Below are 25,801 nucleotides of genomic sequence, written 5' to 3'. Positions count from 1 at the left end.
TGTCTGTAGCATTCTGTGTAAATGCAGATGCAGTGTCATCAGTGTTGATAAATTATTAAAGCTCTCTCTTCTGTCTAGCTACCTCTGAATGTACTGCAGGTTTTCCAGCTTTCAAAAGCAGCAGTATCTTCATTCTCTGTGTGCTAAAGAACAATTCACTTCTCACATTCCTCTATCACACCTTAGTGAACACTTTTACTGAGCATATAAAGCAGAGTGGCTGGAAGAGGAGCATTGAAAACAGTGTACGTTGTGTTTGCCTTGAATTCCCTGGACTGATTATCTTGGACAGAGTAAGAAGTAGGAATCCCACCTAATTCTTATTGCAAAGCCACCAGTGACTAAAGCAGAATGTGCATCCTATTATATAGTGCTGTTTCTGAGAGATTGGGTGGGTAAGTAGAATCATGCAGAGTATGATTCTGTAATTCTAACAGGCCAGTAGAATGAAGCGTTCATCCACCCTTCTGTTCTTGCATCACACATCTATGTTAGTTTTGGGGTCTTGCGCTGGAACCTTGTAAATACGAAGCAGAGTTAAATGTTTAGACATGAACATGTGAGTAAACACACTGGTTGTGATAGGTCTCACCATGTTTCAGTGACCTAAGATTACAGGTGAAAAAGGTGTGGGAGAGACAAATAAGGATATCAGGGGAAAGTGCAGGCCTTCTAACCGTATGAATAAATATTCCTTAATCAGCTAAGTGTACAGGGAAATTGGTGTTGTCTCAGGAGAATAAATATATGGTATCTGTGCTGAAGTACCATTTAATGAATTTTTATGTGCAGCATCTCCCTGAGAAGCAAAGCAGGAACAGGATTTCTGCTAATATAATAGCACAGGTAGGGTGATGAGGGTCCCATAAATGTCTCACCAGTGATGGATCGGGCTATGCCACTGCAGAAATCACCTGTTTAATATTTCTATTGGGTGCACAGCTAAATGCAGTTCAGGACTCCAGCAATGTTAAGCAATAATTCAGGGCTACGTTTTAGGAAAATCAAATGGTTTCTAGATTTAGCCTAGTTTCTTAAGGCAAGTATTTTTATTTGATCCATCTATGTCTTTCTATATTTAGTATGTCCTGGCCAATAGTTTTTGAATTTTGTCCTCAGTCAAAGAAGTTTCACAAACTGCCTAATACTACATGTTCAAGTGGTTAGACAAAGATGAGATCTTAGCAGTGTCTTCAGTATGAGCTTACCCCATAGCAGACATCAGAGTCCATGTGAAGAGGGAATTTATGAAAATCCCAGTTATGCGAGAAGTTTCAATAGGTGATTGCAGTTTGTTAGGTGTCAAGTAAGCCAGCCGTATGACAAAAGGAACCAGGCTTCATTAGTTTTGCTAATCACAGAACAATGTAGGTTTTAATTATCAGAGATCTCTGCAACGTTAAAATTTGGAATACAGTCAGACACGTGCGTTTCTTGATAGTGAATGATGTCACAGTGAGGCGAGTGAAAGCTGTGCATGCAGTTTTTACTGTCTGATTGGCCTTGACAGTAATAATACCATTGAAAGCACTTTATACTTCTAAATCCCATTACTACTACTAATTAATTCTTAGAACACCCTTGAGGGGTGCCGTTTGGGAGATAAGTTATAGTACTACTGTTTTAATGCTCGAAACGCTAAGACAGATCACTGAGCAGTGATAGTGCTTGGAATAGAATTCACCTAAGAACTCTTAATCTAGTGCCAAACTAAGACCTTGCTGAAGATGGAAACTTGCAGCTACGCTTTAAAGCTATATTTAAAGATAACAAAAGATTTGTAATATTTAAAATATTTTTGAATGATATTAAAAAAACAAACAACTGGTTAATACAGATGCACGAGTATGACACGGCTTATAACTGATGGTCTGGTCTGTAGTTGACATTGAATGTCATCAGACGTTTCACAGTCTTCTGCAGTCAGCGTTCAGATATTCCCATGAAATCATCAAAAGCCAACACTTACCAATAGTAAACAGTCCTCATTGTGGCTTATAGGAATAAGCAACAGTAGCATTTCTTTTCCATTTCTGTGTAAATATAAGCGGGATGGAGCTAGGAGTAAAGAATTGTAACCACTGGGAACTCTGCTGATTGCAAGTGAAGCCACCTCGATCTCTCATACATCCATTAGTTTCTCAAATCCACTCAACTCATGAGGAGTTAGTAAGCTGCTTAAATTTGCAAGGAATTTTTTAGCATATGGCAGTCTGTCCCTGCTTCTTCTCCTTACCAAGGAATGGAGGTCTTGAAGAAAAGCAATATATCTTTGAAAGGCAGCAGTTGCTTATTTCTCTAGGTTTTTCTGCTTGCCTGTCTTGTTTTAACATGATGTTTGTGCATACTTCTTGGGAGGTTTTCTTTTTCAAAAACTTCATGTCACTCACTGGAAGTATTCTTTAAGATTTTCTCACTTTTTGTAGTCTAATGTGCTAAGCTACTATTTTTGTGGTCTCCTGTGTGTCCTATATAGGATTCCTGAATGAATAAACTTGATCTAACTCTATCTGTATATTTGTTAAATAGAAGCATCAAGAATTACACATTTTAAATTAATTAATAATTTTAATGAGGCGTTCGTGGCATTCCTAAATACAATCCATAAGTGTATGTAATTCAGTCAAGTTAATCTCTTTAATTTCTGTTATCTGTAGTGAATGTAGTTTTGTCCCTGGCAATGTGGCGTGACCTTTTATTCCATTGAATGTTGCAGGTTGTTTGTATTCTGTCACCGCTAACCAAGCGTACGAGAATTGAGGACAATTACTTAAACAGCAATACAAATGTAGATAGTTTATGTATCACTCATGTTTTGTATTTTATTATTATTTTTATAGTGAATGCCATAACTCTACAGACAGAATAAAAGTGAGAGTATGGGATGAAGATGATGACATCAAATCTAGAGTAAAACAACACTTCAAAAAGGAGTCAGATGACTTCCTTGGGCAAACAATCATTGAAGTAAGAACACTGAGTGGAGAAATGGATGTATGGTATAATTTAGGTACGATTCTTACTGATTTTTTTAGAACAAATATAGGTAGAATCTCAGAATCTGTAGATATGAGACTACAATATTTATAGCTTTGATACCGATCTGTGAATATACAAAATGTTAAATATTACAGGTTTGTTCAAAAATGAAAGATATTTTCTTGGTTGTGATCCAGAGTTATGACAATTGGAGAGGCAGACTAAAGACAGTAGTATCAAAGAAAAATATGTAAGAAAACCTAACACTTCAGACTAGTCCATTCACAGTAACATTCTGCAAAGGTACATAGAAAAATCTAGCTAATCTTGCTTGTCCACATTCATTTTATCACATATTTTTTAAAGTTATTTATGTATCATTCTGGGTCTAATAATCCTTGGTTTTCACTATGTTTACACCTCTGGTTCTTCATGACACTTGCCTGCTTGAGTTTTTTGTTCATTACTTGTCAAATGTGTTTACATGCAGAGTCCTAAACTGAGGACAGCCTGCTGAAGTTCAAAATGTTCTCTACTGTCCTTAATGACTGCACTTTCTTGTCTGGACAGTTCTTAAAAAGTATCATCCTTTAAACTAGAAATAAATCAATGGAAGTGTGTCTCAGGATATGTTTCCTTTATCTAAATCTAAGCACACAACTGGTCTTTAATTCTAAAAGTCTCTTTAGGTGCACTAAATGTTCTGAAGTAGCCCTTAAAAGTTATCCTCCTATATTTTATAATAAAAATGCAATAGTAACATTTTTATCTAGGTTGCCTGCTCTGTGGAAACTTTGGGTGAATTATGTGTCAGAATTTTCTGAAATTATAGAGCATTTTTTTCCTAATCACCAGTCCTTGTTTTCCTCTCTAGTGTCTTGTTTTCCAGTGACATACGTAGGCGTGTCTGGGAGCTATTTGATTTCTTATTGATGAAGGAAAGAAAGCCTTGCTTTATTTCTTATTTATACTGAGATATTTTTAAATGTAAGATAATTGGATAATTACAATTTGAGTTTTATTCCTTCAAAAATTTCAGTGGCTTAATGATATAAATACTGATATAAATTATCACTAGGTGGATTTTTAAAACAAACCTTGCTGAACTTATTTGACTGGAAGCAATTTAATAATAGCATTTAAAATCTACGTGCTCTATGAAAGGAAGAATCTAGAATGAAAATGTTTCAATTGGCATCTAAAAGGAAATGTTGGTAAATGACTTGTGATAATTCCAATATTCTAAAAAGAATGGCATAACTAGTTCTGATACAGACACACATTGACATCATACAGAGGAAAGAGGAGTGAAATACTGAGACAAAACGATTGGATTTGTGGAACGCCAGTTCTTGTTAATTGTACAGCTCATCACCACTCCCGTCACAGCACTTTGTGGAAAAGCCATAAAAATTGCAATACAACTGAGTCAGTTGTACTGCTAGAGTGGATTGGAAAAGTGAAAATTGGAGTTGGAGATGATCGATAACCTCCACAATGAGTGAAAGCAATTAAACCAACTCGTACAGATGGCATAAAAGAAGTTCTTCGTATAATTTTTTCTGTGAGATTCAGCTTAGCTCTGTAACTGAGGTCTGGTAAGAACATTTTGAGTTTCTCTCAGACATAGTAGTTGAGGTTGTTGCTAAAGGCTTCATATTTACAGAGAAATGCCAATAATGAAAATAATAATTAGCTCAGATAGAAAATGGAAATAATTTCTGTTGAAAAGGGAGAAGTGTTAAATAAAGTGCTATATAGGCTGGTTTGAGTTTGGCAGATAGACTAAGCAAGGTTCTTTTCTTCATAGTTTGGTATTCTGCTTCATGATCTGAACCATATGTGAAGTACCAGAAAAAAAAATCTCATTCTCAACAGCAGGGCTTTCTGGATTTTAAAAACATTCTTATTAAGCTAGAATGAGTTATGAAAGCTTTTCACATAATATATATGTGTTCTCCATAGTTACTAATGTATTATTTTTATGCTCTTCAGAAAAGCGAACAGATAAATCTGCTGTCTCTGGTGCCATTAGATTGAAAATCAATGTTGAGATAAAAGGAGAGGAGAAAGTTGCTCCCTACCATGTGCAGTACACCTGTCTACATGAGGTATGTTGGAGAAGTTAAAGCAAGCATATTATGCAGAAATTACTGTTGAGTTATTGCATGGATAAGAAAAATAGGCTACAGAACATTAGAACACCAAAACAAATAACTGCTGCTACACCTCAGGACAAGTTTATGATATATTTCCCACTTTGTATTGCTGGTGGCATATCAGGTTCGGAGTCAAAGGCAGAACACTGTAACACCAACAGATCATTCCTGCCAGCAGCAGTTAGACAAAAGTTGAGGTGGAATCAGATATGTTCTCCCTGTATCATATTTTGTTTTAAAATGTTGATGCTTCATTCATGCTTGCTAACATCAAAAGATACAACCATTTCTGTACATTACAGAAATACAGCTATTAATTGTAAAGGACTTCTTTCCTACTGCATTAATTCATATTTTGGAGAGAGTGAGAAGAAGCAGAAGAAGCATAGACAGTATGAAATTTGATTCTCCTATTGTCTAGATTGCTTTTGTCAACACTGGAAAAATAAATCATAACTGATAAACCAGCGTGTCTTTCAAAAGCTTTCTTCTGTATTTGATTCCTCTTCCCTCAAACAGTGATCCGTATTGAGGTTCTGTTCTAAAAATGCAAGCACTTTCTGAAAGCTGATAGATAATATATGGCTGAAAGTTCAACACTGGTATGTATCCACAAAATCCCATTGTTCACCATTTGTAAAATTGAATGTTCAGGGCATTTGTGCTCACAGGTTTGGACCTGATTCTGCAAAATTGCAGAATTGACCTGTGACTGGCAAAATTCTGTTGCCTTAAGGTAATCCGCAAGTCAGCTACAGGCTAACTTGCAAAACCAAAACAGTTTCAAAGTTTGGGGAGCTTTTTTGTCACTGAAAATAGGAAATCAAATCTGCTGTGGAATTTGTGGGTACATATGGAGCTAGGTAATCTGAGAAGCACTCTTTGACCTTAACATCAAATTTAACACTACCTTTCATCCTGAGGATGCTAAACCTAGACTTTATTGCGTGCCTTTTACTATTTGAGAGGCTTCTGCAATATTTCTGATAGGTTTCCTATAACTTACAGTTCTTAGATAATGACTTTGAAATTTATTGGTCACAGATCCAGTTAAAATTGAAGCACCGTGCAGTGAGCATTTTAGTATCATGATTTCATTCATTAGCAAGGGTATATGATAGAGAGGAGAAAGCTTCTGCATGATTTTATGTTTTGGTCTCCCTGTGCCAGTTAACTGATGTGAACTGATATGACCCTGTATCAAGGAGATGTGCTAAACCACAAGCCCAAACTACCAAAGTTCCATTACAAAAGTGTGTCTTAGTGCCTTGGGGATTTTTGTTTACTAAAGGATGGCTAGCTAGTGCCAGTCTTCAAAACAATTAAAAAAAAACTATCGGTCAACATATTGATGACTATTATATAGGATGTACTTTCAGAATGCCACTTAAAAGCTGAAAATTCTTATTTAAAACATTTTTTTGCTTTTAGAATCTATTCCATTATTTGACGGAAGTTAAATCCAATGGTGTTGTAAAAATCCCTGAAGTGAGAGGTGATGAAGCCTGGAAGGTGTATTTTGATGATGCTGCACAAGAAATTGTAGATGAATTTGCAATGCGATATGGAATTGAGTATATTTATCAAGCTATGACGTAAGTATTATCGTGTCTGGTTTTCTGCTCTATTGTCAATAATGTGTTTGAGGGAAGTAATGAGTTCCAAGCCTTCATGCTTTCATTCTCCATTTCACTCCCATTCCTACTTTAAAATGCTTGTTATCATTTTTCTCAATCTGGTTCTCATTGAAGTGCTTCTTATCTGCAATGGAATTAGTATTTATTATAAACATTTTATAAGCTACTAGTGGCATTACTGCTGATGCACTTCTTAATCCTTATGATACTGATATTTGGCAAGGATCAAAAAGACCGTCACTGTTCCAGATGGTATTGGGATGGTTGAATAGGATTTCACACTCCTTACCAGTACAGAAATCGTTGTATTATGCCAGCAATGGCTATAATAAACTTCCATAGTATATCTGAATGATTCAGACAAAACCATTTTTCATGGTATTAGAACCTATTACTATATTGTCTGTACTAAAGTAGCTGTCTGATCACTTTAGAACACGGCACCACTGAGCTTAGAGTCCTAGGGATACCAAGAACTTCAGCATCTCTTCCTAATTTGTCCAGTGAAAAGGACCGTATTCTGCTCCTATTGCAGCCGTAGGAAAGCAGAGGACTCCAAATGAGTTCTCTGAAGAAGGAATATAGAATTTTTTTCTGACAGCTGATATTTTGGAATTTTTTTATCAGAACCCGTGTCTCATTTCCTCTTTCTTTTTACGGTGCATCCTAAAAAAAAACACCGTATAAGTATGAAGGCACATAAACGTGAAGTTTTCTTTTTATTGCAGGATATAATGACACCATCTGCTATTGCAATGAACATGTCTTACACTTTATGTAGCTCATTGTGAGTTATTGTACTGTACATCTAATAGAAAGGTAGAGGATGAATTTGTACATTTTTAATGCTCTTCCTCCAAGGGCCTTCAACAACATTGCACAGAATCAATTAAGCTTGACAGTTCCCCTGTGGAATGGTATATATGTACTACACATGGAGTAACTCACACGTTGAGTCTCATGAATATTTGAGTTTTCATGTTTAGATTCTCTTTGGCCATGTATGTCTTTGTATCTTGATTAAGTTTCTTACTAATTAGCATAGTATTATAGTTTTATAACTTGATTTAAATTGGTATGCCTTTTTTACCGAAATGTTAATCACTGAAATGATAGAGTTGTTCCTGCTGTATGTATGAAAACTAACTCAAGGTTATATGAGAGAAGAATTCTCAAGAGCTATTAGTGCCAAAGTAGGGCTGTTTTGCTTAGGAAATAAAGCAAGACTGATTGAGCATTAGTGTTTCCTCTTAACTCTAGCCCCAGTAACTGGTTATCTATGGCAGTAGTTTTGGTGGACAACCTCAAATGAAAAAATTATTTAGAAGTTTCTTTTCCTTCATCTCTTGATGAATGCACGTTTTCCAGAGAAAGTTTGAAACCGATTGTAGAAAATCAAATGTAGCAAAAGTCAGCATTGCAAAAGTAGCAATATAATTGATGTGTTAGTATTTTTTTTTCCATTTAACAGTGTTAGAAATGGACAGGTGATATTTTCATAAAGAGAAAATACTTTATTTTTATATCAGTAGATAAGGCAGCACATAGATGTTTTTGAAAAGAAGTAGATTTATTCTGAACATCTAATACAGAGTTGGGCAAGTACTGCAAAATATTTTTTCAGGAGTCAGAATCAAAAATTCTAACCAAGCCATTTGAAGTGGCCTACATCAGCTTATCCTCTTTTTATTGTCTCTTTCTTTTGTACCTTTTCCACTAAACCTCCTTGCTGTTGATGTGACTGCAAGCCAGGCATTTAAATGCAGGTGTAATAAAAAAGTGAATTTAGTATCAGTAGTCACAAGTAATTTACACAGAAACTACAAACTAAGATTTCATTGCCTCTGTACCCACGTCCATTTTTATTTTGAAATGTTGCATGCTAATAATGGCAATCTCTTCTTGAGAAATAGGCAGCATCCTATTTAACGCCACATCCTGTTTAAGTTAGGAATACGATCAGTAATGAATGTCATCTCAAATAAATCTTGGAGAAGAGTATATACTCATATATATTGCTTTGCCGATTCATCTGCAGGCATGTCTCTCAGAGCATTTAGATTTGGAGGAGAAGAGTAAAGAACACACTAGATCTGTCATGGGGAATTTTCTTTTTGTCTCCTGTCTGTTGTTTTCCTTTGCGTTTATGAGATCACCTTTTTCTCCTGAGACAACTTTAATGTCTGGGGGAATAAGTATAGCTTCTTGATTTGGAAAATAGAATGATCAGATTCCATTTGACAACTTGCTTCTATTAAGAGAAAAGCAATTTTCCACCATAAAGCAGAGAGAGAATTTGAATGTAATCACTTTACCCAAAGGAATATTGTGTAAACATTTCATGCTTAAGAATCTAGTTGCAGAGTATTTCTGTTGCACATCTCATGATAACACTGTAAATTAAAATGTTTGCATTTGTAAATTCAAAACTGATTATATTTTCATAGCCTATGATCCGGACCCCAGAGAGCATCCACATGCTTCTTACACACTGTATCAGGCTCAAATGAGTTTTAGGGTGTGGGGTTTGTCTGGATGTAATTTTTTAAATTCATATTAGAATCATAGAAAAGTTTGGGTTGGAAGACACATTAAAGATCATTATATTTGTTTGCAGTTTTAAAATTACACATTATGTAAAAGTTCCAGTACCGCTTAATGCTGTGAGTCTTGACAATTTTAGATATAGGCATACAGTGGAGTAGGAACATATGCTATTCTGCCTTTCTGAACACAAAGTAAATCTAATTAAGTTTCCTCAAAGTACCGTTTCCTTGAACAATTTGGTATCGTGTTCTGCTGTCGTAATGAACTACCCCGCTTGTCTAAAGTCTAAGGTTTACACTGGTGGCTTTGTCACCCAGGATCCTCTTAGTAGACTCTGATGATTTGTTTCTGGTCCTCAAATTCATGTTTATTTATATTTATTCCTTTAGAGCAAAGAAATAATTTCAAATAATAGTAATTCAAAGGATAGCCTTGATTTTCCAAATACACTGAATATACTCATCAACAGCAGTTGTGGCAGCTCAACAAATATGAACAAGAATTTAGATCAGTGTCTTGTTTCAGTATCTCACTGCTTCACAGAAAGTCAGTCCAACAGGTGGCCAACTAGAAGTCCTGGAAACAAACCTCAAGCTTTTTTCCTTTCTCAACCAGTATCACCAAAGAAATTCTGCAAGTTTTTACTGTATCGATTCCACAATCTCCTCTTCTTTCTTATTAATTATTCCTACATTCCTCATGGAGTCTATATTGGGAAAAGAAATGAAAGGGGTTTTTTTTTTGTGATGGGTAGAAGCCAAACAGACACTGTTGGCTACATGAATGTTGTGTATATAATCCTAGAAGTCAAAGCACGTATGTGTGAGAGAATAGGAAAGAAAATAAATATGATAGAAAACAGATTAACAAAAGAACAGCTCAGTGATCCAGCTGGCCTTTTTTGATGACTGCAGTGATTGATGATGACTTATAATGTAAATTCAGTGTCTTGAAGGAATCACACTGGCGCTTTATTTGCCTACTTATATTAAACTACCTCTCTACCACCAAGAAAAAATAATTTTGTTCCTCTCATTCATCTTTCAACATTATTTATCTCTCTTTAGAAAGCAAAAAGCAAAGCAGGTATTGAAACAGTGTTTGAGTAGACAGTGAGATTATACATAACATCAGCATCCTAGAGTTACTGTGCAATGTAACCTTACTCTAAAATATGTGAGACTTAGCAATGGTTGCTGTGGCAGACTGTGCCCATTAGAAATTGTTAATAACTGTGCTATTGGCAGCTGTTTTCAGAGACCTACAGAAACACAGAAGGAAGTTAGTTTCCCATTTGATTTATTTACTTCAGCACACGGAAGGAAGCAGGTGTCTTGCAGATTTTTTACCTGGATTATCAGCACTCTTAGAGTCGTGACCCATGTTGCATATGATAAACTTAATAGGTTGTGTGAGTTTTACTGATTTTAATGAAGAAAAGAATTCACTTAACGTATCACTTGACGCAGATGCCTTATCATCAGTTTCACTGACCAAATTAAAGGTGGAACCATGTAGTAATATAATCAGGGCATAAATTACATTGATAGTTGCAAACTTTCCTCACAATTTCAGTCTCTTTTCAAGGTAAGAGCTCGGTCCAGGCATCAGGTAGCTCAGTGTGAAATCATTGATTTAGAGAGATGTGAGGAACTCACAACCTGGAGTGGTTTTTCAGGCCCGTTTCTGAATCTGTAGATGAATGTCTGCTGTAAGTCTGTGCACTGAGAGGGGAATACTGGAAAAGCAGGAGCATGAGAGACTTTATATGCTGCCTTCTGCTGACTCATTCCATTTCCCCAGTTTCCCTTCTGAAAAATATAAGCTTACAGAAGAAGTGAGACCTGCTTGGCAGATGGGAAATTGCAAATTACCTGAAAGAATTATGAAAAAGGCACCTGCAAATATACTAAGTCTGTGGCATGGGAGACCATAAAAAAGACAGTGTTTTCTGCAGCCCTGGAACATCAGAAAGCAGGAACGTGATGAACAGGGTGATTCACAAGAGCATAAGGCAGCCTTGGAGTGAAGAGATTTAGAGGACCACTCAGGCAATAAGAGGGTATCAGAAAGCATAATGTAGGTAGAATGAGTTTGTGTACAGGCTTAAAAGACAGTATAAAGAGTTATTTTTGTATCTTTAGGAACAGGAATCCAAATACAGGATGCAAATAATCTCAAACATTGGAAGATTATTTGGGCAGTGACAGCAGTTAGGGGTACTTGGCGTAAGTCCAACAGGACTGAGTTTCGTTGTACCTTGTGTTAATTTTTGTGTTGGCCAGGCGCTAGTGCCCAGGTGGTTCAGGCGAGCGTACTGCTCTGCCTTATGAACAGCCGAGAGGAGCCAGAGACTCCAGCTAGGAGCAGCGTGCTGCCAAATGAGGCCCTTCACGCATACAGACAGCTCCAAAGTGATTGTGGGTTCTTCACCCTCTTGTTTGACTCTCTTCATTTTCACCATCACCTTCTCTGCCTTATCTCCCTCACTCTCTTTACTATCTCCTTACATTTACCCTTTATCTCTTCATATTCCTCCCAATTCTGCCTAACAATAAATCTTAAAATCTTGTGTTTTGCAGTGATGATGACAATGCTTTCTATGTGTTAGAGCTTTCATCCATCTTGTATCGTGTGTTTTATGTCATAAACTCTTCGGATGTTATAAGCAGGCATCTCCTGTTGTTTTGAACAAATAAGCGGTGCTGCTGCATTGCAGCTCTGGTTTCAGCTGGTGCAGGTACAGCGAGTTGTTTAGGCTTTTAATTCCTATAGGTTCAATTTTCATTTCAGCTTATGAATTGGAGCCTGGCTGAAGTTAGAAGTCAGAATGCTTTGCTGATTCTGAGCTTTAAGAACTAGCAGAATAATAATAAAACATATGACCTACTTTAATTAATATATTCTCTTTGCATTTTTTACTATTCTCAAAAAAACAAAGAGATTACACAAAATATTAACTTTTATTTAATGTAGTGTATATTGGTTGTACATTACTTCCTTCCCACCTTGGTTACTGTATATTGACTGAGCTAAACTTAGGCCTGACATTATATTCTCACTGATTGAGCAGTGTTTAAGATTTCACCTATTAACTTATATTTGTCCATGAAGTAGACTTCTTAAAAATCAGAGCTGATTTAATGCAGTTAGACCTGGGTGGAAGTCAGCGTTGGGGTTTTCTTACATTGTCTTGCCTGGGTGCTGTTAGCAGTAATGGGTTTTGGTTTCCTTAAGAAAAGTGAAACAGAAAGGTTGCTAGCAAGTCAAGGAGTCAAAAGTATTCAAAACCAAATAGAAAACCACTTCACACTGTTATTTTGTCTATGATCAGCAGCTGGCCCAAATTCTTACTTTCAAGATTCTGTTGAATACAAACTGGAACTCCATCCAAAAAAATACTTCCAGTTAGAAGCTCTAAAAGTTGGAATGGATAAATGCTGGCATCCCGAGGGAGATGATGTTCAGCCTGGAGTCAAGTTATACTCCAGTTCTGCAACACAGCCTTGTGTGGTAGTTTATTCCTTTCCCCTCTTCCTTTCCTTACTCCAGAATTCAACATTATATGAGCATAAGCCGTGATATTTGTACTCTGACCTGTGCAACTCTAAGTGCTGCAGAAAGGAACTGCTCAGTGTCTGATGTTCTCACAGGTGCCTTAAAACAGCTGTAACTGAACAGCCATTAGTGGGAGTAGGAGGCCACCCAACCTTTTCTCCTCCTACTGCTACTGCCAGCTTCAGCCTTCCACAGCCAGCTGAGTTCATCCCTCTGAGCTTCCCCCTCATTCCAGTCGTGTACCTCACTGTACAAAAGCCCATATTTCTGTGCTGCGTCCATGCAGCACAAAGATGCACTGACTTTAATCCCCCCTTGTTAGTCCAAGCACCATACAACAGGTGAAGCAGTTCTGTAGCTTCTTTTGGGGAACAAAACAATCCAGATCAGGGAGCTGGAGAGAAGTTACAGGCTTCTGAGAGAATTTAAATCTCCTTAGACCCTGCAGGAAGTGGAGGATAAAGCCTTTTCTCTCCTGGAGCCCCAAGTAGGCTCAGTGAGTGACTTTCTCTTTTCTTAAATATTGTTCCCACTATTTGGCTGGTTCAGACTGATTACCTAAAATTTACTTGCCTGAATCAAAGTAGAAGAAATTCAATTACTGCCTAAATCAAATCAAGGGGAACGCAGAACTTGCCCACCTTTCCTCACCTTTCATTACTAGTATAGCCTAAAATACAAACCACAGTAAAATGCTGTTTTGAGTCTTTCTGTGGCGTCAGTTAAATCCTTCTCCACTAAAGTATAAATCTCTTGTTACCCTTTATGATAAGAAGTTTGTATTTAGTAATGAATTTTTTGCTTAACAACAATTAAGATAGTTAAATCATGGGGTAGTATTATAGGATTAACAGAGTAAGAAGCAAATGTGAATCTGATGTGTTCAATTTGAAAATATCAGTGTGCAACAAGTAATTACATCAGGCGTGTCTGGATTTTCCTTGTGTATCTGCACAGTTGTCTATGATGTTGCTTGAAAGTTAGATCACTGGAGCTGAAAAGAAATTGTGATGAGAGAAAAAGCAGAATGTTTTCCATCTTTAATGACTGTCAGTTTGTTTGAATTGTAGGCACTTCTCCTGCTTATCTTCTAAATATATGTGCCCTGGTGTGCCGGCAGTTATGAGTACGTTGTTGGCCAATATAAATGCTTTCTACGCTCATACTACAGCAGCAACTAATGTATCTGCCTCAGATCGGTTTGCTGCTACTAACTTTGGGGTAAGTAGACTTTTCTTTTTAATGGAATACTAGTTGTTTATTTTTTCTTTTAATATATGATACCACATTAACTTCTACATTCAAAAATTTTAAAGAAGTTTGTCATTTTAAAGAATAAGAGTTGCTGTTAGCATTTGAAAATTTTACCCTGAGTCTTTACAACCAATCACTGTAAAAGCTAGAGAAGATATTTTTAATATCCTTGTATAGTGATATGTAAGGTATATGGGGTAGAGAGCACTAGCACACATCCATCAAATCATCAACAATCAAGTTTTGTTTTTATTGCACTGGGGCTTGCAAACTAATAACTGCAAAAAAGACTAAGGATTGGTTGCAGTTGCTTTCTTGGGTTATGTGTCATCCCTGAACACATTTTGACCTTATGGATCTATCCATAAGTATTATTCTTCCCACAAGAGCCCGTAATGTGGGACAGTTATTTTTGCTGAAACAATGGTGCATCGTCCAAGTCCTGGATGTAGGTATCAGAAATTTTAGGAGGAAATTTAGGTGTCAGAAATCTAGCATCTCTAGGATATGGTACTTTTTTTGCTGTTGCTTTCCTTTTGTGAGTAAGTATTTCACAGTGTGGACTTCCTAGTCTTTCAACATGATAAAAAATAAAGATACATTCATTCTGCATTCTCATTTATTCACCTGCCCTCACTGAGGAGATGAGAGCAGGAAGAAAGCACAATAACTCAAATAGATTGCTCTCATATCTCTACTATTACACACGGTACAATCAGAGATAGAGTATAAGCACAGTTTTATGCTGAAAAATGCATTCGCTCCTTCCTCTTTATTGTGTGGCTTTTATTTGTATGCCTGATATCAAAGCGGTTTTTCACTTAATGGTAGCTATGAAAATATGATAATGTTTTCTGAAGTACTATTTTTTGACATTAAATAAAGTATTAAACAAAATTAAAATGTATTATACAAATTCTAGTTGTTTAAAGTAGCATTAGAGGTATTACTGCTCTTCTCCAGTATTAAAAATATTAGAAATATTATGAATTCCAGGATTTTCAAGACAACATTATGAATTTCTATGTTTGAATTACTAAACCAAGAGGGACTTAATTCTGACTTTGCTTTTGGTTTCCCATTGGAGGTCAGAAGCACAATTGTCAGACTATGCTCATTAAAGTGATTTAATCCATGCCTGGAAAAAAGCGTAAATGTTTAAGTTTGGAAAGAAAATTTGCTCTAGATGATAAAAAAAATCTGATTTGTGGAAAACATTATATTAAGTACAGTATTTCTGCATATTTTTACATACAGGGCCTGAAATAGTTGACGCTAAATATTAGTTTTCATTTCACGCACAAGTACTTTTGATATATAACTTATATCTGTAAAACTCACTTTACGTAGTCATAATACCAAAGATTGATTTTTCTAATTATTTCCAAGTCCTGAATTTGCTTCAGATCTGATGCTACTGCTTACAGCTGTACACAGCCAACAGTTAGTTCTAAATACTCCTAAAGCAATGTGAACATGAATATATTTTCAAATGTAAGAGATGTCATAATTCTGTAAAAAAGTTTTTGTTATTCTTTTCAGGTCCATTCAGTATTTTTTTAAAAAAAATATTTACACTAAATATGAATTTATTTTTCTTTTAAATGTTAAGTCTGGTGGAAGTACATATAAATACAACCAGGGCTGGGTCTTTAGCTTGGAGACAGTGTATTGTTGAACTGGAACTTTATCTCCTATTATTGGAGGTTTGCTCTGGAAGAGGAATGTTAATATGGCTCCATTGCTATGAAGTGAAAAAGCTTTATTATAGATGAAAAACACTATCAGACTATTTCTGATTTAATTATTGTGTTACTATGACAGCAATATATTGCTTCGTTCTTGTTCAGATTTTCTTTTATAAGCTAATGCATGATGTATTATGAAATGACTTTACATCTTTGTTGAAACAAGGCTGCGCTTTCAATGTTCAGGCTGTATTAGACTTTTGAGTCTGATCCAACTTTTGAAATTTATAATGTTTTTGCTAGATTTCTTATTTTTTCCCCCCCATTTTTCTTAACAACCAGAACTACGTTTATGCTCAGTTTGGATGGAGATTAAGTCTTCTCTTTGATGTTAATGCCAGTTTACCTTTGACACAAATCCTAATTCAATCTGTAGTTCAACAGATGGATGGAAAGGCAGCAGTAAGCATCACTAACAGAGATTTGGAATTCTATGTTCAAACAATTGACTTATAGGCAAAATATTTGATTATTTTTCTTTGTTGGGTCAAAAGGCATTTGTTAGTCGATAGCTGCATATCATTCGTCAAAAAGGACATCTCAAATTCCAAGTCCTCAGGCTACAGCTGGGAAGGATTTGGCTGACTGAGTATTTCAGTACAGATTTATAGCATGACAAAGAAGTTCCCTTGTGATTTGTCCCTTAAGGGAACTGTGACAAATTAGTGGATTTTGGTATAGGCTCGTGCTCCACTGATGAGGCTTAGCGCACAACGAACTCTACTTTCATGTTAGTGCCGATCATGTTTCAGGGATGGCATGGATACAATCATTCTGAGAGCTACCAGATCTTGCTGCTTTCCCAAACCTGCTGCTTTCACACATGCTGGCAAGGATTTCTGCACAATTTTGTGTAGTGGACTACAGAATATGTTCTAACACAAAGATTGATAACTAGAAACTCTCATTAGTATTACTTGATAATTACACAACTCAGCTGGGTAGCTCAACAGCAAAATGTTTTCATTGCACTTTTATCTATCAAGATAACAAGTTAATCTCCACATTTGAAAGGGAAAACTGTGACTGCGTAAGGGTTACTTGGCTTAGTTTTACAAAAGTCGCTGTTTCTGAACTGTAATTTTCAATGTTACAAATCCTGCTGTAAATGCACATAATCTCTTACACTTTAAAGGGACAGGGAAGTGCTTTCCTCAAGAATGTAAACAATTATAAGGCAAATATAAAAATTTCACAATAAAAATTTCACAAATTGATCTGTTTTAATAAGCCTTGCTAACACAACTTAAAATTTTGAACTTTATACTGTATTGATGCTGCTACTGTGTTTTTGGTCAGAGGCATCAGGCAGCAATGCTTTTCAGGTTTTGGGTATTTTGAGTTATTTAACAATGAATCAGTTATTAAGAAAGGAAAACGCTGCATAGGAAACTCTGTGATGCCTCACTAATATATTGTACAGCTGCACTGTGTTGAATGCCTATCAAGTATATGACAATATAGGATAGAAAGGGAAAATAAATCGATTAAAATATACATTGCCTGGTCTGAAATGCAGATATCTCAGATGAGCAGTTTTATATGAAAGAAGGGAAAATGAAGTCTTTTTCAAATAAGTTAAGGATGGAAAACAGCTTTCTAAAAACCTACTAATTACAGAACTTGCAAATTCTTAGACAATGTATTCTTGTTTTCTTTTTACAGAGGGAAAAGTTCATAAAACTGCTGGATCAACTACACAATTCCCTGAGGATTGATTTATCTAAATACAGGGTATGTGCAACATATTCTATATAGAGAAAAATATCACTATGCTCCTTGCCTGCTTAAAGAAGTTATAGAGGTTACTACCTCTTGTGACATAGAAGCTGAAAATATTGGGTGTAGGCATGAAATCCCAAATCCTTTGTGAAAAAAACTTACTGAATTTAAGCAATTTAACAATATTTTTCCAATTTGAAAAAAAGTTATTCTTTTCTTTCCAGAAGCTGAGAATGGGTCAAGGGATGAGCAGACATTCAAGATAGAGTAGGTTTCAACAACTTTGGTTAAATTAATCCATAATTTGATTAATTTAATTTATATGGGATTTACCTCCACTGACTCATGTAGTGCAAATTGCAATTAGTGCTGTACTTATTCTGAGAGGCTGACATCTTTGCTACAGCTTCCAGGCTAAGATCCTAGGAATGCTGGAAAAGACCCAACTTCTTGATTTTCTATATGGTAGGAATCCCCATTTCATTTTTGCCTCATGGAAGCTCTTTCCACTGAGGTATGCTCCAAATCCAGCCTTTCAGGAGGGAATCGTGCGCCGAACACTTCCCAGTTATCATACTGTTCTGAACTCCCTCTCCATTCCCATTCCACTGGATCATGAGACTTCTGGATGATATTCAAGTTATTAGGGCTCCATCAGCTGTGGTTCTCCTTTCAGCTTCATAGGGGTGGCAGCCTCCAACTCAGGGACTTCTCAGCACATCTGGAGGAGAAAGGGAATATTTAAAAGAAACCCAGGTTATTACAGGTAGTAGAAGTTGCACGTACTCTGTTTTTAAGTCCACATCTTTCATGCAACAGATATGTTCATCCTAGGATCTTTTCATTTTGAAGAATGTTATCCTGAAAATATTGAAGCGTGAGAATATTTAGCTGATGTTTCATTAGTATAAAGGCATTTAAATAACACAACTTTCCTTTAGTCTTCCTATTAACTATTTTTTTTACTCCATTAATGTTTTGAAAATATTGCAATATTTTAAATCATTCATATTACAAATCCAGGAGCATTATGAGAGGTGTTCCTGTTCAAGTGAAAGGGATACTTATCAACAGGCAGAATTCAGGTAACATCTGAACAGATCTAATCCTTCAAAGCACCATCTTTGTTTTCCTGGAGGTTTTTTCCTATCTGTTCAAAGATCTTATCTGTAAGTCCAATTTTGCATGATTCCTCTCTTCCTGATTCACTAGGATAATTTTCCTGCCAGCAATTCTGAAAGACTCCAAGATCTGAAATCAACCGTGGACCTGCTTACCAGTATTACATTTTTCCGAATGAAGGTATTGTCCTTTTTTTGCACACTAACTCTAAAAAAATCTGCTGTTGCCTTTTATTTTCCAGGAAAATCATACTCCATTTAATACTCTTAATCAGTTCATCTGCTTTAGTTCTAAATTAAATCTCACAACATACGATCATTGACAAAAAGTCACCATATTCATACTTTGTATTAAAGTGGTAAAAGCTGTTATCTTTGAAAAATAAACTACCATCTTTTCTGACAATTATTTTTACATCCTCTGAAGGAAACATTAAATTTACCTTTCTAGTTAGTTTAAAATCAAGTCACATAAAGGGAACTCTGTTGAACTTCTAAGGAACGTGTCATATGGAATAATGTTTTCCTAGTAGTATAATACCATATGTCTAATAGCAAAATAGATCTGATGACTCTACTTGCTTTAGTCACTCCAGATGTGAATATATAGGTGGTCATGTTCTGAAATGGTTTTAGATTAGAATGGTATACATTGATATTACTGGATGAATACAAATACAAAAACACAAAACAATGTTTGTTGCAATAACGTGATTTCACAGTGTTAGGCACTACATAATGAGAATTAAAATAATTCATTATGCTGAAATTCAAATTAATATATCCTAAAGTGGAGCAAAAAGCTGAACTCTGCTTTAAAAAATTAAGAGCTGTTTGGCTGATAGGAAAACACATTATTATATGATTTCATTATTTCCCAGGTAATGACAATACCTTTCAGTTTTCCACCCCTAGTGGAAAATTTAAAGATGTAAGTCTTAGGGCATATATGCCTCTTTCATAATATGGATAATTTCATTCAAATAAAATTTAGTGATAGTCTGCTTACTTAAATATGTATGTTAATGCATTTTTAAATAAAGGTCACTTTAAGTCAACACAATTTAAAACATGTTTATCATTATATTTCAACAAATTCCATCCTGTATTACAGGACTACTTTCATTGCAGCACTTGGATTGTTTGTGTTCATTCAAATTCTGACATTCTGTCACTTCTGAAATATTTTATTAGGTCCTTGAATTGCAGAGCCCACCTCGAGCCAGCACTGTGGTGAAAGACTGTGTAAGAGCTTGCCTAGACTCAACTTATAAATACATTTTTGACAATTGTTATGATCTCTACTTCCAGTTAGTGGATCAGGTAAGGCCAACATGAACTTGTTTCATGCTATTGCCGATTCATAATTGTTAGTTTACCACGAGTAAATACAGTGGTTCCTTCATATCAAAGCTCTCGTATGTGACAAGGAGCAATATATTATAAGCAACCCCACAGACAGCTATGAACTCTACAGTGTTTAACAAGATGAATTTTAAAATGAGCATAAATCCTAGCCTATGAAGCATACTTGGATCCAAGCTTTCATAACTGCTTCAAGAAAGCTGAGGATAATTCTATAACATTTCTTAATGTATAGCCCATCAGGTTAAACTGTCAGTACAAAATAATTATAGAATTTGTCGTGTTCCAAATGCCATGTTAAAAGCTTTCAGAATGTTGAAGAGGCTTTTTTTCCATAATATGGCTAGAGTTTATTCTATAAATAATGTTGAAATTAAGAAATTTGTATTTGCAAAATTATACAACTATCTAAACTGCTTTATCACATTACCTCTTGTTCCTTACTTTTGCCTTCTGGGTGGTACACTAGAAAAATGGTATTTCAGTGACTATTTCTGCCATGAAAAGGATGAATTACGTTTTTTGGCATGTGCACATTTGCTGTGTAGGATATAATAGATAAGAACAACCACACTACATGATATAGGACAGCAAATTTTATCTGAGAGTACATTTCACTTGAATCTAAACTATGAATTCCTGGGTTTCAGGAGAGGCAGTACATGCTATCTGTACAACCTTTCTAAAATGATAATTTATTTTCTACTGTTGGATTCCTGCTTCATGAGAAAACTTATCTCTGGCTCCCAAGCTTTGAACATAAGAATTTCTCACCAGCACCTATAGGCATCCCACACTCTGAGTGCTTCTGTATGTGTTTATTCTCCAACAGATTGTGTTTCGAGCTGAGTAGTAGTATAAATTAGTAGAAGGAGAAGCTATAGACATCACATCGATTTGCCTCGTAAATTGTTCTGTTTACTTGCTAAAATTTACTCTGCACCAATTTGATCTTGTCTGTTAAATATAATATGAGCTCTTGCTAGACTGAGCGTTACGTAAGTCTGCAGAGTTTATCAGCAACAAGCTAACCATCTTAGCAAACAGTTAAAAGTGGAGTAATTGTACATCTGCAAAGCATTGTGATACCTGCCAAAGCTCACCTGTATTTTCATTACTTTTTTTTCTGTCAAATCATAAAACAATTTAGCCTGTCTGATTCAGTAGATAGTTTAAAAATGGAGGTGTATTATAGCCTTTTCGTTTGGTAGAGAGCATAAAACAAGTTTGAAGTGATGCCTCTCTCAAAATTTTTCCTTTAGCAAAAGGATGAGCAAGATCATTGTATTATTTTTCTCTTGCACAATTCTGCTTAATGACAGAGCAATATGAAGTCCTGAAATGAAGAAAAAAAAAAAATCCACAAATACTCCCTGAGCTGGAAAACGGAATTAACTGCATTTCACTGTATTTGTATTTCTTTTCTATTTTCTTTCCGCAAGATTTCCAGCAGGTGAGTTTGTATGTAGAAAGTTCAAGCAGATGAGTGTCTGTACTGTTATGATCACTGCTAAGTGCAAGAAATTTTATTTGAAAACATGCAAAAAGCAAAATTTAAAGTTAAGTAGACCACATTCCAAAAAACTAGTCACATATAATTGTAATAACAGATAGTAAAATTGTTTCACAGCAGGTGGGAGGCAATTTCTGCAAAATATAATCTAATCTAGCTTAATTAGATAAATGAGTAAAATAAATAAACCTAGAAATAAATAAACCTAAATTTTTATCAACTCTAGAGTTGTACAAAGAAACTACCTTCTGCATTATTCTCTTATAGTTTTGAGGAGCAGCTAAGTGTACAGCCTGTTGGATCATATAGTTCTGGAGCTTTTCCAGTGAATCAAGGTGCACTGGCTTTTGGTATCACAGTTATAATAATTGAAGCAGTAGCCAATGTTGTAATCAACATTTCATTACCTTTCCATCCAAACCCCTTGGTTGGATTACAACAGATTCCAGTCTCAGGCCGCCTTCTTTAACCATTCCCTTATCCCTGCTTGCCTCTCCATTAGATGAGGCAGGACTCTTCCTCCTAGAGGGAAAAAAGAAGTTCAGTCTAGCATGGTAGTGCAGCACAGGAGGTTTATGGTTTAACTGCCTGGCTAAGATTTGAGCTGTGAGTAGTGAGAACTAGAATCTAGGAACTCCAAAGCAGCAAGAAACTATTCATATATAGGTCACCACCTGCTCTCACTCAGGGGACAGACTGGCAGCTGTTGTCCTACCAAGGCCCAATGCAGGCTCAGAGTTTTACTGTGATTTGGTTCTCGCCTAAATCACGTTGTTGATGATACTGTGAAAAAGTGGAACCTAGACAATCTATTTAAACAGTAGTATTTCCATCTGATCAGCAGTGGTAGGTTCCTACATGTTGTATGTGCTATCTCTGCCTGTAACTCATGGTAACTACCTTCTGCCTTTCCTTTTGCCTACATCTAAAATTCTTAAAGGATTTTCCTTCTCGGGGAAGCTGTGGCTGCCCCATCCCTGGAGGGGTTCAAGGCCAGGTTGGATGGGCCTTGGGCAGCCTGGTCCGGTGGGAGGTGTTCCTGCCCATGGCAGGGCGTGGAACTGGATGATCTTTAAGATCCCTTCCAACCCAAACTATTCTGTGATTCTACGCCTGCCACGGTATTTCTAGTATTTCTATATTTAACATCTGAATATGTGTAATTGTCTGATTTGAGGGTGAAAATAGAATAATTAGTGATGAAATTGAGGGTGCTCAAAACTCCCAACAGTTTGGGGAAATTCATCACTATAAGAAAAGCAACAAGTAAATCACAAAATATGCTCAGCAATCTTGGTTTCCTCTTTTTATTACGCTCCACCTTTGTGTCAGAGAGGCAATTGCTGTTATAAAGCAAATATCTTGCAGCAAAATATCATCCCTGGAGAACAGCAATATTTCTTGGTGTGAAGCATTGTAAGTGCAAAGTGTCATACTACGGTGTGTAAAAATGTCATGTTGTGGTTTTATACCAGAATACAAAGAATGGCTGATGACAAAAAACTAATTAATACTATAGACAGTAAAACGTGACATTTTGCAAGTTTTACTGACATGTATATTACTGGCTTCATTCTTTGAGACAAAGCATTCTGATGAGGAACCAACTAATTCCTTATGCAGCAGATGTAGCATTTTCTCTTTTTAATTAACACTGATCTGAGTGAAGACCTAGCTGCCTTCTGTTGAAAAAAAAAATTACGTTCAAAAAGCACTTTGATAACTTTCTGGCTCAATTTACCAATATGTCTTAGGAAAACAAAACCATTTTCAGTTCTTGTGTGATGCTCACAAGGATTGCTGTCCCTTCAATAGTTCTTTTTGCAGCTTTCTCCACTGAGAGAAACCAGTAAAATGCAAATTAGACTCTTCTTGTGCTCTGAAGAGCTCTTGGTCAGTATGAATCATTCCATGACTGATAGCACCAATAGACTGGAAAAGAAGCACTGGGATACCTTATATTTGATACACATGCTCTGCAGAATAGTATTGAAGTTCTACCTGATTTTTGGAGACCTTTCCTTCTGTCACAGTGAAGCATGGTGCAGGACACCCTGAGCCAGCAATAAATTAACTTCTTCTCTAGCCAGATGTTACACAGCTGTAGCAGCACAGCGCTCTTCCCTTGTGATTTGTCTCTGCTTAGAAGTATAGCACCTCAGGTCTGGTCGATAATGTACTAATAATAGCTTCGCATTTGGGAATTGGAGATAAACGACATGCTGTAGACTAGCATGTGGATGGACCAAGTGTTTGAAAACGGGCTCAGTTTTGCTGTACTCATCTGTGAGTCACTTTTCCGGTTAGAATTTGGGAATCTAAGCCACATAGTTGCTTTTGAAGGTGTACCTCCTTTTCTTTAGTAGAAATAACCAAAAAAAAATGATAGATTATTAATTCCCCATAGAAATACTGTTCTACTGTCAATGTTGAAATTTTTTTTTGCAAGATTACAGTTAATTCACAGTTTGCTTTGATTAATTTTATGATCATTATTATTTAGTTATTTATACTATATGACTGGACTATCCTGATATTCCTAGAGAACGATACAAGAACAATATAATAAGCCTGAATGGAATGCCCAGTATTCAGATTCCTTTCTTAGTGAGTCCTCTAGCTGTGAGGATATGAAAACTTGAACATTTGAATGCAGTTGTTTCAAGTCCAATTTGTTTCTGAAACCTGGAAAAAGCAATTGCATAGTAAATTCTGACGTTCCATAATACAGCTCCAAACTGATTTATTCTAAAATATTGCATTATTTAAGTTTATCACTTCCATTTTGTTCCTTGACATTTTTGCATGGTAAAGGATATATGGTATGCTGCAACGTTAAAGTTATCCTAAAGGCAAGAAGTAACCAAGTTGATTAATGTGAGCATATAAAAACCTTTATTGTCTCATCTTGATGGTGAGATGTCAGCTGGTATTATTGTTTGTTTGATCTACCAGCAGATGGATTTGGGGAATATCACTCTTCTGCTTCTGGCAAATTAGTTATTGACCTTTTAAATATAGAATCTCATACAGTATCTTCTTACGGCATTTCACGGTTGTGTGCATGTGGACAGCATTACCATCCTGAGTGACATTACAGAGGGACGAGGTATCTCAAATAGTCTTTCCTAAGTAAAAAGGCTAGTGAAAAATAAAAAAGTGATTCTCCCAATTGGCACACTGTCATTCGTATCAATATTTCCTGAAAGCTCTATTGGTTACTACGAGAGCAATCTGTGATTTTAGCTTATTCAGTAAATTATGTACCCACCAAAAGTGAAAGACAGGCGACTTCAGAAGATATTTCTTTTTGAAAGTCAATATATGTTCACTAGTCATGTTGATATTTTGAGAATTTATGTTCCTCTCGACCTTTTCAGATGTATTTTTTGAAGTCTCCGTATCAGTATTAGCCTGTATAACATTAAGTGGCACTCAGTGCCTTATATATCTTGTCATGGTATCTGTGCCAGTGTGGCACTCTTTTAGTTCATGTTTTTATACTGGTAGTTTTTTTTTCTAATGGATATAGAAAATATAGAAGCCATTCTTCAACATGAGGGTGGGGAGGCCCTGGCCCAGGTTGCCCAGGGAAGCTGTGGCTGCCCCATCCCTGGAGGGGTTCAAGGCCAGGTTGGATGGGCCTTGGGCAACCTGGTCTGGTGGGAGGTGTCCCTGCCCATGGCAGGGGGTGGAACTGGATGATCTTTAAGGTCCCTTCCAACCCAAACAATTCTGTGATTCAATGGTATAACTTGAGTGCAAAAAGAAAGTTACTGTTGTCAAAGTAAGATTTTTTTCCACTTAATAGACCACATAGGTGAGCATGTTTATGCTGCAGATATTTGTGTGTGTGAATTGTTGTAACCACATACTTTGTTTATGTAAAAACTTATCTAATCTTGGCATTTTAAAAAGCATTTCCGCAACTTCTGCACAGACTGTAAAGTCATCGTGTACCATGTAAGTGCCCATGGTATTATTTCCCAAAGTGAAAGGACACATACTGTTGAGAACTGGTTGGATATGGGACCAAATCACAAGACTGAGAGTTGAGCTATTATCATTACAGTTACAGAAGTAGAGCAGATACATTTCTTTTGAGACCACAGAGAAGGAAAAGCTTTGGGTTTTTTTCCATTCAATGAAAGGGCATTCTTTCTGACTGTTCACAATGGACTGATGGTAAACTCATGTA

At 36.1% G+C, this 25,801-nt stretch overlaps 1 protein-coding gene across 1 annotated transcript in view; it reads left to right on the top strand.

Moving 5' to 3' along the window:
* Nucleotides 1-25,801, top strand: part of UNC13C (unc-13 homolog C) — a 125,518-nt gene that overhangs the window by 55,136 nt on the left and 44,581 nt on the right. The window contains exons 11-17 of the mRNA XM_069867125.1: nt 2,841-3,010; nt 4,975-5,090; nt 6,570-6,733; nt 13,951-14,101; nt 17,548-17,616; nt 18,817-18,906; nt 19,920-20,048. Of these exons, the coding sequence (XP_069723226.1) occupies nt 2,841-3,010; nt 4,975-5,090; nt 6,570-6,733; nt 13,951-14,101; nt 17,548-17,616; nt 18,817-18,906; nt 19,920-20,048 (889 nt within the window). The remainder of the gene's footprint in view (nt 1-2,840; nt 3,011-4,974; nt 5,091-6,569; nt 6,734-13,950; nt 14,102-17,547; nt 17,617-18,816; nt 18,907-19,919; nt 20,049-25,801) is intronic.

The sequence above is a fragment of the Phaenicophaeus curvirostris genome, chromosome 12 (genome assembly GCF_032191515.1).
Source record: "Phaenicophaeus curvirostris isolate KB17595 chromosome 12, BPBGC_Pcur_1.0, whole genome shotgun sequence".
NCBI classification, from domain to species: Eukaryota; Metazoa; Chordata; class Aves; order Cuculiformes; family Cuculidae; genus Phaenicophaeus; species Phaenicophaeus curvirostris.
Note: the sequence above shows the minus strand (reverse complement) of the source record. Positions and strands in the feature narration are given on the sequence as shown.